General features: G+C 38.4%; 2 protein-coding genes across 3 annotated transcripts; one reads left to right on the top strand and one right to left on the bottom strand.

Annotated features, from left to right (window-relative positions):
• The first annotated feature begins 233 nt into the window (after positions 1 to 233).
• Positions 234 to 4,205, top strand: banf1 (BAF nuclear assembly factor 1). The gene is made up of 3 exons (XM_051400029.1): positions 234 to 379; positions 1,291 to 1,455; positions 1,996 to 4,205. The coding sequence occupies exons 2-3, from the start codon at positions 1,330 to 1,332 to the stop codon at positions 2,140 to 2,142; spliced, it is 273 nt and encodes a 90-aa protein (XP_051255989.1). The 5' UTR covers positions 234 to 379; positions 1,291 to 1,329; the 3' UTR covers positions 2,143 to 4,205.
• A 73-nt stretch (positions 4,206 to 4,278) lies between these two features.
• On the bottom strand, positions 4,279 to 11,173 carry gng3 (guanine nucleotide binding protein (G protein), gamma 3). 2 transcript variants are annotated; one of them, XM_051400031.1, is made up of 3 exons: positions 10,950 to 11,173; positions 7,794 to 7,893; positions 4,279 to 6,116 (listed from the first exon to the last, which is right to left on the bottom strand). In XM_051400031.1, exons 2-3 carry the CDS (start codon positions 7,890 to 7,892, stop codon positions 5,988 to 5,990), a joined length of 228 nt encoding a protein of 75 aa, XP_051255991.1. In that variant the 5' UTR covers position 7,893; positions 10,950 to 11,173; the 3' UTR covers positions 4,279 to 5,987. The 2 variants fall into 2 exon arrangements, with proteins under 2 accessions (XP_051255991.1, XP_051255990.1); XM_051400030.1 differs by lacking the exon at positions 10,950 to 11,173 and adding an exon at positions 8,730 to 8,935.
• Between the last annotated feature and the right edge of the window lie 494 nt (positions 11,174 to 11,667).

Here is an 11,667-nt window from a genome sequence, read left to right as displayed (position 1 = left end):
AAAGTAAGTATTGTCCTAAAAATCTTTTCATCCAAGTTATTTTTAACAACCTAATATAACTTACTTTATTGTAAGTTACTTGTAGTGCAAGAAGCCTGGCATAGTGATGGATCAATGCTAGTCTACTTGCAGTATCAGAAGAAATCACGAGTTGCTGTCATGCTGAAAAGTTTTGAGTGTACAGAGCAAATCAGTGTTGTTTATCCTGTGAGTCAATAATCAGGGAACAGAACAGCCGTCACCCCGTGACGTAGCACGCAAGAGTCGAGCGCAGTGCATTGTGGTCGCCGGTGCTTGACTAGAAACCAAATACTAATCTATGAGAGAAACAGAAACCACACTGCTCTCCTGCTAACTACGGTGATATCCAGCCTCCACGGTAAGGTTACTGCTCAGACATAATACAATGTGGCAGCCATTCGTTAATATAAGCAGCAGAGGAGGATAACAAGCAGTGAAGTTAACCGTCATTAGCCAGCTGCCGTTGAAGCTAACCTACGTTAGCGTTAAGTTAATGTGAAGGCGCCCAAAGTGTGAGCCAATGCTAATCTAGCTTCACAGCGCTTCATCGATTCTAATACGGGGAAGATTACTTAAGCATCACGTTGCTAATGTTTTTTAAGAAAACGAAGACCCCCTGCTAACAAGCAGTGGCGACTCAGGAAAATAGCTAATGAACGGTAGCTCGTTGTGCTAAAGCTGTTAGCATTGAATGGATTGCGCGCGCAATTCAACACTGGAAGTTTACCGTATTGTTGTAGTTTATCAAAGAGTAAACACAGGCATTGGTTAGCTTATTGTTTGGTGTTTCTAGGCGTGGAGCTGTTTAAATAGTATGCAAACGTGAACAGTATTCAAATAATGACCCAGTTGTATTGACTCCTTTTGCATTGCCCGCTCGGTTTGCTTCCTTGTCGGAGCGACGAGCTTTTGATACCAATGAAAGTCTCAAAGTTACCAGTGTTTACGTTAGCTGCTGGTGTTAGCCTAACGCTCACGTTGTTTTCACACATTTGTACAAACTCTTTATTTCTCTCTTTGTGTCACTCTTTAATATTGTGAGTTTATGAGCTGGTTGAACTGTCTATCAAGGATATAATTCATCATATTGTATCGAATATAAGCAGTACAGCCTCTTAATTCAGTTATAGTAAGTTGAGCAATATATTGTTGATATAGGTTGATAACTTTTAGCATCAAAAAGAAACATAACACTGTTTTCCCCCTTAATAGCCACAGTAGCCTGAATTCCACTGTATTTCAATGTCCACTGTGATCTCTGTGTTTCAGCTCAGTAGTTGGTGATCTGTGACCCCCTACAAAGCAGCCATGTCGTCGACATCTCAGAAACATAAAGATTTCGTGGCCGAGCCCATGGGTGAGAAGTCTGTGATGGCTCTTGCTGGCATCGGAGAGGTCCTTGGCAAAAGACTGGAGGAGAAAGGTTTTGACAAGGTGATTTGATTTCTTCACCTTTTTAATGCAATATAAGCATCTTTACTTTGTAGCACACATAAAGTTCACTGTCTACAGAGGGCGCTCGTCCTCGCTGTGTTAGTGGTATTCTCAGGTGATTTTATCAGTGTCTCGAAGTCAGTAAATGATGACTGAACAATCTGAGCATAGTAGCATCAAAAATTCAATCGCTTTAGTTGGGTAATTATTCTGCCTTCAGTGTGCCACAATAACTGTTAGAATAACCAGTTGTTCATCATTCTTCTTAACCCATTAAAGCAATGGCGCCATCTTAGAGCCAACACAGAGGATGATAAAGCTACCTGTATGGATGTCATTTAACGTTAGGCATTTCTGATATTTCTGTGGGTAAAATGTCTTTCATAAGATTCTCATTGTACTGTAAGGTGTGGACCATTTTTCTTCCTCATACCAATCATCTATTCATGCAATTTGGCTACGTGGCAACCTGGCCGTTGTGATACTGGAACTTCTGTTTTAAGTTGACTTTCAGTTTTGTTTTCATCCCTCCTGTCACAGGCGTATGTTGTCCTCGGACAGTTCCTAGTGCTAAAGAAAGACGAGGAGCTCTTCCGGGACTGGCTCAAGGATACTTGTGGGGCAAATGTCAAACAACAAGGTGACTGCTATGGCTGTCTTAAAGAATGGTGTGACTCCTTCCTATAAAGCGTTGAGTCATTGTTTTCTACTTCTGAAGTCCAAACTGTACATTACCTCTTCTGAAATATTGATTCACTTAAGCTACACCATATATATATTTGAACTGACACTGTACACACTATTGAGGTTTATTGAAATCAACTTGTTTTTAAATTATACTTAAAGCTGTTAGTGTATCTCAGAAGTCCCTTGACCCCCAAATCAAATTCAAACATGCCCTTCTCATGGCATCGCAAAGAGTTGGATACTATTAATCGATTTGTCTTTAAATTGTGTTGGTGGGTCATCACAAAATGTGATCTGATGTGAATCTGCCTGTAATGTTTACTCGCTGTCAGTAGCCATTTTACAGCAGACATTTTGACTTGTCATAGTAGTAATGGGTGTAGTAATAACATCAATGGTGGCTTCTTTCCATTAGGGTTTATCAGTAAGTCATGTTACTGAGCCAGCATGCACATAAGCAGGGCTGTCACACTGGGACACTAAAATCGAATGTAGCCTTTATTAACGTTCGTACACCCTTTGTGTGACACGTCAGAATGTCTGCTGTGAGGACAGTTTATAGATGAGCTTCAGACTGAATGTCCAGTTTTTGGGAAAAAGTTGCTCATGTTTATGATACTGCAAAGGCTTTCTGTTCAAGGTTACATTTTATATTCAGGTTCATTCATTGTCTGCCATGTACTGAGATTTTACCTATTTGTTAAGCTAAACATGGCTAGCTTGTTCTATGTTTTTAAACCTTTTACCTTCAGAAAAACACCTAGATTTTGATTCAGCACATGTGTAATGTGATGATTACCCAGTACGATCCAGACAAATATTTCTATTCACCATCAACTCTTGGGCTTCTTTTCCCATTAGCCTGTTTTTTTAAAGCCACTGAAAGGTTAATGTAAGCTGTGTTTTTTAAACGCTGCATTATATCACAGTTGACTATCATGCACTGTCCACAAACAATGTTTCAATGATTTCCTCATAGGGTGGATTGTCTGAAGTGTCTTGTAGAGGATGTGACTGTTTCATGTGACACAAACCTAAACCTCAAAACTGATGTGACACTGGTCTTAGCAAAGATTATTTTTCTTATTCCAAAAACTTTTAACTTTTGATCTTGCAAATGGAAACATGGCCAGGCCCCCACATCTAGTCTGCTCAAAGCTTGTTTGAACCAGAAGATGGAAATGTCTGTAAATAAAGATGCCGATGCAACAAACTCAAACACTGTCAAAAACGTGTCAGTCTATTGCCAATGAGCTGGCTGCAGCCTTAACAATAAAGAATTAACTTACAGGTATGTGTCTATTAGCTCAACCAGAATATACTTCTAATTTTGTTAGCAATAAACAGAACATAATGCACCTACTTAAAGTGCTGGGGGTCGAGGCTAATGAGTTGCAGATGAATGCAACTTGTTGGTGTGCCTAAATGACTACCATGATGTTTTGTTTAAACAGTGTCAGAATCACATGGCAGCCATCTATATTAACCAATAACCACAATACAGTAAATCAATCAGCACCCTGTTTGTTCATTAACAGTTAGAGGCTTAAGTCACTGATATGCTGTACTCATACAATAGAATGTATTTGAATCTTCAGTAGAAGTTGACCTTGTTTAAGGGCGAGTAAAAACCCTTTGGATGCTTTTATACTCGCTCTTAAACAATGACCAGTAAATGGGAAAAGGTAAATCACTGATCCAGTGGCTTTAAGTAGAAATGGTCTACCACCTATAGTGTGTATTTTGCAACACCAACAAGCCTGATTTTAGGTCAGGTCTTCATATCTGAGCTTGATGTTGACTGTCTTTCTAAACATGAGATGCCTTAATGCATGTGAGTTTAAACATTTTATCCAGTCAGATCTTGAACTGTAAGATCTGCAGTAGTGCATGTCCGCGCTGTGTCACGTTATCTTCCACACATCACCAGCTGTTTGAAGATGTAACCGTTGTGTAGCAGCTTTTTGTTAAAGCACTGGCTGATGTGTTTGCATTTGACTGTGAAATCTCTTCAGTTTTTATATTGCTGTTACTATAAAAAAAAATAAAAGGCAAGTATCAGATTTGACATGTGTTCTTTTTACATGGCATTAAAGATTTCATTATTATCAAATACATATCACAAATGAGAGAAACTCTTTGATAACAGATTTTATTTCAATGTCTGATATTCCATGGTTACTTTTTTGCCAAAGCTTCAAATTCGACATTTGCAACATATTGAAAATACGTTGATTTAATTTTTGAAACCATCCAGAGCAGGGGGGTTCCCAAAGGTTTTATCACGCTGAAGTTGCCACAGAGCTCATCCATGTGATGGGATCATGTCTGAGAGCGGGTTTCTTTTGTTGTGCCTGTGATTTAACAGAATGAAACCACCACCTGTACTGTAGATGTAGAAATAACCATAGAGAGAGTGAAACCTTTTAATTAAAACAGGAACTCACAAGTCGTTCACATCAGTGGGCTTCAGAATAAGTAGAGACGGTGGGGCTGTTCTTAAATTTTCTGGAAAACCGTTGAAAGCATCCCTCTGCTCTGGCGAACCTCTCAGACCTGATTGGTTAAAATGACGATGTACACCTGTCTTTGAAAGTACATTAGAACTGCTCTATTTATTTTTTGCCTCAAAGAAATAGAAAATTGTTCATGTGACAGACTCAAATAGCTGATTTTACTTTAATGGCTTACATCATATATTGAATATCCATAACCCCTGGAATGTTTTCTCTTTTTTTGGGCCTGTGTGCTATTCAACTATAAAATCTTGGATTTGACAGTGATCAAATGCTCAGAATTGTTGCTTAAGTTTCACAGTAGCACCTATGCACACACACGCACACTTCCACATCCACACTACAGCAACGTTATAGAAATGAGCAAAATGCTAAAATCTTAATAAAACCTTGAAATAAATGTCTGATTATAATCCACTCATAAACAGATGTTGTCCTTGGTAGATACAAGTAACTGCCAAAACAGAAAACACCTAAGTGAACGAGGAGTACAAAATATATTGGCGATAAACGCGATAAAACACTCATATCTAAATGTTGATGGAGAAAAAACACAGTCTGTATGAGGACCTCCACCTCTAAGTAAAGCATTACTTTAATTAAAGTGTTATTACACCATCTACACGCAGTCACCAGATGGAAAAGCTGTCAGTCATGGGAAATGTCATACTTAATTACCTAACATAGGCTTGTCTCGTTCTCAGTTGCCAGATCTCAAACGTATGGACAATTTCTGTGTGGGGAACTGACAGCCCTGACCTAATCAGAGCAGCATCTGAGACATGTAGCACCACCGTAATCCCAATTTAGCCTCCAAACTAGAGATGCTGCAGAATCCATATGAATCTGATCCTGTGACTGGTGGAGCCTTTTAAGACACTTAATGCTCACAGTTTCCTTTTTTGGCAGTTACCTGTAATATATATATATATATATATATATATATATATATATATATATATATATGAGCATGAAATGTTTGACTTTTCAACCAGATGATAGCTGTTCTTTTAAATTTCTTTCCTTTCGACTTCTAGTCTTGTTTTTGTAGTGATGACTCTGACTCTTTATTGATTGAATGTTTAGCTTTTGTGTCAAATTCCCATGTTATTTTGGTTCTTCTCCTCTAACACTGAGAGAGAAGTTAGCAGTTAAAGAATTTAGTTCAAGACGCTTTGTAGTTGATTATGTACTGTACATCGGCAGCTTTTATGCAAGGTTACTATAGTACATTGATGTCTTATTTAGATTGGAAGTACATGTACACACTGTACATACATGTACACACTGTACAGTTGTACTTTTAATCACAACAATCCCTGATAGGTCTCAAAGCAGAGCGCAGAAGAACTTCTTCTCCCTGAAAGGGTTCTCTGAGGTGGGCACGGGGGTGATCAGGGGGTCGTCACAGGAGTGTGCGTCGCAGTACGCCATCAGGTCGGCCGCTGCCTTTGATACCTGCAGACGAGGAGGATCAGATTTAGGGCGGCTCGTGAACATGATTACATTAGAGCATAATGTTTTCATCCATTAGTCCATTACACATACAATCATTCTTCTGTGGTGCATTTAGAGAGATCTCCACTGGAAAAGGTTTGTGACCACAGTTTCTCTATTAATGGGGATAATCAGAGAGGAGATTTTTATGTATTGGAAACACTCATCTTGACTGTTTCTGTGTTGTGAAGTAGAATAGCATTGGCTGTTACATATTTTGTTAAGACGATGTTGTACGATGTTTTTTTATTTGTCCTGTTTTTTTTCTATTTTCTCAGGTGTGGGATGTAATGTAGGTAAAGTTGTTTATTTAACTGGACAGACACACTCTGTACTCTGTAGTAATGAGTGTTCGTGTATTCTTCCAGCTTTGGTAATGATGAGCAATAATTTCCGCTTTTGGTGCTCTGCTCATCTTTTGACACCGAATGGCTCAAGCAAATATGTTCAAATCCTTTTAGTGTCTGAGGTCCATGCATGTGGTTGTATACAGTGTGTAGTAGTGTGTAATACTATTTCATAATAATGACGATCTCCATTTACAGAACCATCACCAGATCATTTTACACAGTGTACTATCTTTCAGTGATGTAGCTCAAATCTGGTTAATGAAGACTCAACTATATCCATCACTCATAACCTAAAATTGAATTGTATCGAATGTTTCTCTACCAAACAGGACAAAAACTGAGAATTGTGAATGTGTATGGACATATAAAATGCAAATAGGTATACTATTATAAATAAAATAAAATAATGATAAATAAACAGAATAAGCAGATGAAACATTGATGATTTGGATGTTTGCAGTTACAGAGGTATCATGATACAGCAGTAATAGAACATGAGCACAAAAATAGACAATCAAACAATACAGAATCAATATCAGTAGAAAACTCAATCTGAGCTGTAAGATTGGGAATCAGTAGATAAATATTTGCATTTACTACAGTCTTTTAATGTGGATTTCAGTATGAAATGTGTGTATTTACATAAAAATATCTAATATTTAAATTGAATGCTCATTTGGTTTAAAATGATCTAAAGGTTTGCATTAAATAGTTTTTATTTCACTGATAGACTCACATTTGAAAGGCTGGTACTATAACCAAAGCAGAGTTTAGGACTAAAGAGAAGGACTCATCCCCAGCTTAAACTTTTTCTCACCTAGTTTTTCCTCAGTCATGCTTCGTGACAGCATCTGACAATGGTCACTCCAACATGATATTAGCGTTATATATACGTCTGCCCCCTACTTAATTTGTCCACTGGTTTTTCCAAGGTGCCTCTGCAAGGTGTTTTTGAAGCCATTAGGAACATGACAGAAGCCAATACCATTTGGAAGCTCTCCAACAGGAAGCATTGACTTAAAGTGCATTTGAGAAGGTCACCGGTGCTTTTTCTTCATCTGCAAACCAACGTCCTTTCAACTTGTGTACAGATTTGTAGAGGTTTAGTTTGTGCAGCAGTATTAATCATTTAATAGCAATATGGTAGTATTATGATCTGTGTGTATTTGACTTACTGTGTTGTTTTTCCCTATGATTTGCTACCATTTCCCCCTTTGTATCATATGTGTTTGAGCTTAGTACTCTATCATGATTCATATCTGAATCGGAGGCGTCCAGCTTGTCTTACCTTTATCCTGCAGAAACTAGCCTCTATCTTCAGTTGTTCCACCAGCTTCCTGGCTTGGCCGACACTCATGGTGCTGTTCACTGGGGTGTCTCCTTTCATCCTAGCCACAAACGGCAACATTTAAGCTTCATGGATTTGAATTGGATGGGAAAACATTCTGTACATTTCTAAATTTTTCAGTTGAATGTAGTTTTTCTCTAATCCTGCTTCCCGAGCAATGATTGATCCAGAAATATAATACTTAACTTATAATAAATAAGCATATGAATAATGTTGCAGTTTGTTTTGATTGAGATGGTTATCTCATTCACACAGCTGGGTTCGTTGATCGCACAATGAGCTATTTAATACGTCATTCTAGGTGTACAAAGAGTTTTGAGACAAATACATTATATAGCATTATTATGTAATATATAGTATGAGCTATAATCAAGTCAATCACAGTATTTTATTGCTTATTTATAGATTTTGGCTGCAAAGCAAGCATGAGACCAGTCAGTCTCCAGTAATGAAGTATACATATCAGTCAATATTGTGTCATAGAATTGACACAGCTGCTACATTATGTCACCTTACATGACAACACAAGCATATATATTTTATCAAACGCAAACGACACATGTAAACTGGGCCAAATGGTCAGATTTATTCACCATGGCCCAGAGATTCTCCCACTACGAGCATGAATAACCAGAGACGTTTCAAATGTAGAATGAACTAAGCACTGGAGCCATACAGACATTGATGACATGATGAATAAACATGCATATGACTGAAAGAAATGTGTCACAGATGGAAAAGGAATCAAAAATGATGGGTTGTCAACAGGAAAAAAAAAAAAAGGCAGAGCAGCAAAGGAGCGAATCTATTTGAATCATTCTGGACCTTTCCCCATTGTCTTTTCCCTTCTCCCTCCATCCACCCCTTTCTCCTTACCCGTATTATATTCCTCTTCAGGTGCAATCTTCCCCCCTCTCTCTTTTTCTGCCTCTCTGTGTCCCTCTGTAAGCTTATGTTTGGTGGTATCAGTGTAGCCGGACCCCACCCCTCACAGACAGCAGCCTGGATGGTACCCTGCTCTGTACAGTCCAGTGCACTGCAATTCTGCCACAATGAGCGCTAGATTTGTGGTGGATGGATAGGATCTCCCCCTCGGCAGTGAGTGGTACCTGCCAGATGGAGGGAGGGGGGGGGGAGCCGCTGCTGAAGGTTTCCTTATGAGGGTGGACCGTACCATATCTGTGCCTGGGAAACTGGGGCCAACTGGAATCTCTCATGTTTGAATTTCTGACATAGAACGGGATGGTGTGTGTGGTTTTTGGTTTTTAGTGCTAAAAGATTACATGCAGCTTGGGATGGGAACTCCAGAGGCCTGACTCATTACGTGTCTCTGAGCCTTTTGTGATGCCCACCCTCTCCTCTGTTGCTATGGGGACTGCTGCAGTCTGGTGTAGTGGTTTACATCACAGTTTAAGTTGTGAAATTTCTGCTAGTGTTTAAATGTGGTTGTAAATGTGGCTGTAGGTGAAAGGATTGTCTGACAAAATTATTATATTCCATTATTATGGGAGGGGAAAGCAGAGTGGATGTATGTTTGTCAGTAGCCGGGCTCTAATGACGCCCTCAGACCAAAGACCCTGTGGAGGAAAGAGCTCCACTAGCACGACGCCCACCACGGCTCTGTCCCCCTGGTAACGCAGTTTGAGTCAATAGTAATATTTATTTTATATAGTAATAAATATGAATTATGAATAATTTTACAAAAATGCACTGCAGTAAATAGGATGCTTCTACATCACGGAGATTCAGAGGATACTCGAGCAGACAGCTGAAGTCTCGAAAACTGCCCGACGCCATCTTTGCTAGGCTAGAGTTTCCTCGGCTTTAATGGCGCTGTGATTATGTCCATTACTTCTCTTTTCCAGCAGTGACACATCTTGTAGTTCTACTGTCTCTGGTTGCGAGGAGGTAGTTTCGCGTTCTTGCTAGTGTGTCCGTCGTGCTTGCCGTTGTAAATGCCTCACTAGCTCACTGGGGCAAGACCTACATACAGTACTAGACCTAATGGAGGAGAATGTTTGCATAAAGCCAGCCGAGGCTTTGTGATTTATGGTGAATTATTTTAAGAAACTTTTTACATTTTTATACAATTAAAGTGAGATTTCTTGTTCTCTTTTTTTCTCTTTGTGAATTTGAATCATCTTAGAGTCAAATAATAATATAGAAATGTACTAAAATTATCACAAGGTGTTTGGTAAGTCCAATTTAAGCTATACATGTGTGTGTGTTTATATATCTGATCTCAGCACAGCTTACTGGTTCTTACTGCCTCGGGATAAATAAAGTATCTGTCTATCTATCTTGCTATACCGTACAATATTGTTTATTAAAGTTTGATTGTATCTCATGTGAATTTCCCTAAAAGATGTATGCAAAAAAACCAAACATGTAATTTATTTGTGCACGTTAGAAAGAAATGTCTTCTGGGAAATTGCAATGTATTCATGCCAGTGTATGATGGTGTAAACATCAGAGAGCAACGAGCTACACACACACTCTGTCCATACTCTTTATTTTTCTCAGCATTTTGTTTTTCATTGTGTTGAAATGATTTCAGTTTTTTAAAAAAGCCTGTCAGGGATTGCAGATTGACTTCATGAGGACAGAGTGAGCAGCAGTGTATCTGGCTTTGTAAACTGTGGCTGCAGTTTAAGGACTCCATCTGCTGGATGATGCTGGCACGTTTGACTGCATCACTGATCTGCAAAGACCACAGTAACATCGAGTCTGCTGCTGATCAACCAGCCACGCCCAGCTTCATTTGAGCTAAATAATAAAATCAGATGATCCAAATACTAATAGTAATTAGGTTTATAGAAACAGTGATAAATAACAGTAGAATTTACATAAGATTTCAGGAAGGTAATCAAATATACAGCAAAACTCATGAGAATCAAGTGGACCTCACCCTTTTTCTGGAGAAAAGCTCAGTTGGTCGTTACAGAGGAAATGTCTCATTACTTTTAAATCTGGTGAAATGTCAATATTTGCAGTGTGGCAGCTTTTATCTTAATGAATATATCTTGTTGGTTAGACGAGATCAGCCGATTAACAGGTCGCAAAAAAGGACACTTTAAAAGGTAAAAAGTCACTTACCTTAGGCTGAAGTATCTCCAGCTGTAAAATAATATAGATATCCCACTTTAAATGCAATTTAAAATGTCAGGTCCTGTTTATAAAATAAGTAAGCCAGTATACACCAATGTCTGAAATAATGCAAGTATAATGAATAACATTATTAATGGCCGTGTTTAGTTGTGTGACCAAGAACAATGTTATTCATCGCTTCTGTGCTTGTCATCCTTCTATGATATGTCAAATGTCTGCTGATACAGGAAGTGAATGAGGGGCAGAATTAGCAAAAACACACAGGAAACAGAAATACCATGGCTAAAAACAACTTTCGGTTTGACACAGCTTTTTCATATAATGACGTCTCTGCTTCAGCATGTGTTGTTCATTGAGTAGATCTGGAGACTGCCAGGCCAGCTGACCTGCAGTCCACAGTGGGACATTGTAGCACTACGACTTTATTGTTAAGATGAGCAAACATATTTTTGATCCAATGCCTTAATGTCTGTGCAATCACATAGTATTAGGTGATCATGTTTTGTTTATATGTACTAAAAAAACTTTATTTTCACATGGCTGAGAACAGTCAAATAAGATCAGAAAACTTATCAATTTATTGAGTAAAACTTTATCTTAACTCCTTATTTGTTTTTTATTAATGTAACTCTTCACTCACTCAACTCCAGTATGTAAACATTTGATGAATGCTTAATAACACAATGCAACATTATAATCATATATA

The sequence above is a fragment of the Dicentrarchus labrax genome, unplaced genomic scaffold (genome assembly GCF_905237075.1).
Source record: "Dicentrarchus labrax unplaced genomic scaffold, dlabrax2021, whole genome shotgun sequence".
NCBI lineage: Eukaryota > Metazoa > Chordata > Actinopteri > Moronidae > Dicentrarchus > Dicentrarchus labrax.
This window is presented reverse-complemented; position numbering and strand designations above follow the sequence as displayed.

Bases quoted from the DNA above. Each gene is read 5' to 3' on its own strand.
- banf1 (XM_051400029.1), top strand. From the start codon at position 1,330: ATGTCGTCGACATCTCAGAAACATAAAGATTTCGTGGCCGAGCCCATG. The intron at 1,456-1,995 runs GTGATTTGATTT...CTCCTGTCACAG, and splicing joins AGGAGAAAGGTTTTGACAAG to GCGTATGTTGTCCTCGGACA.
- gng3 (XM_051400031.1), bottom strand. From the start codon at position 7,892: ATGAAAGGAGACACCCCAGTGAACAGCACCATGAGTGTCGGCCAAGCC. The intron at 6,117-7,793 runs GTAAGACAAGCT...CCTCGTCTGCAG, and splicing joins CTAGTTTCTGCAGGATAAAG to GTATCAAAGGCAGCGGCCGA.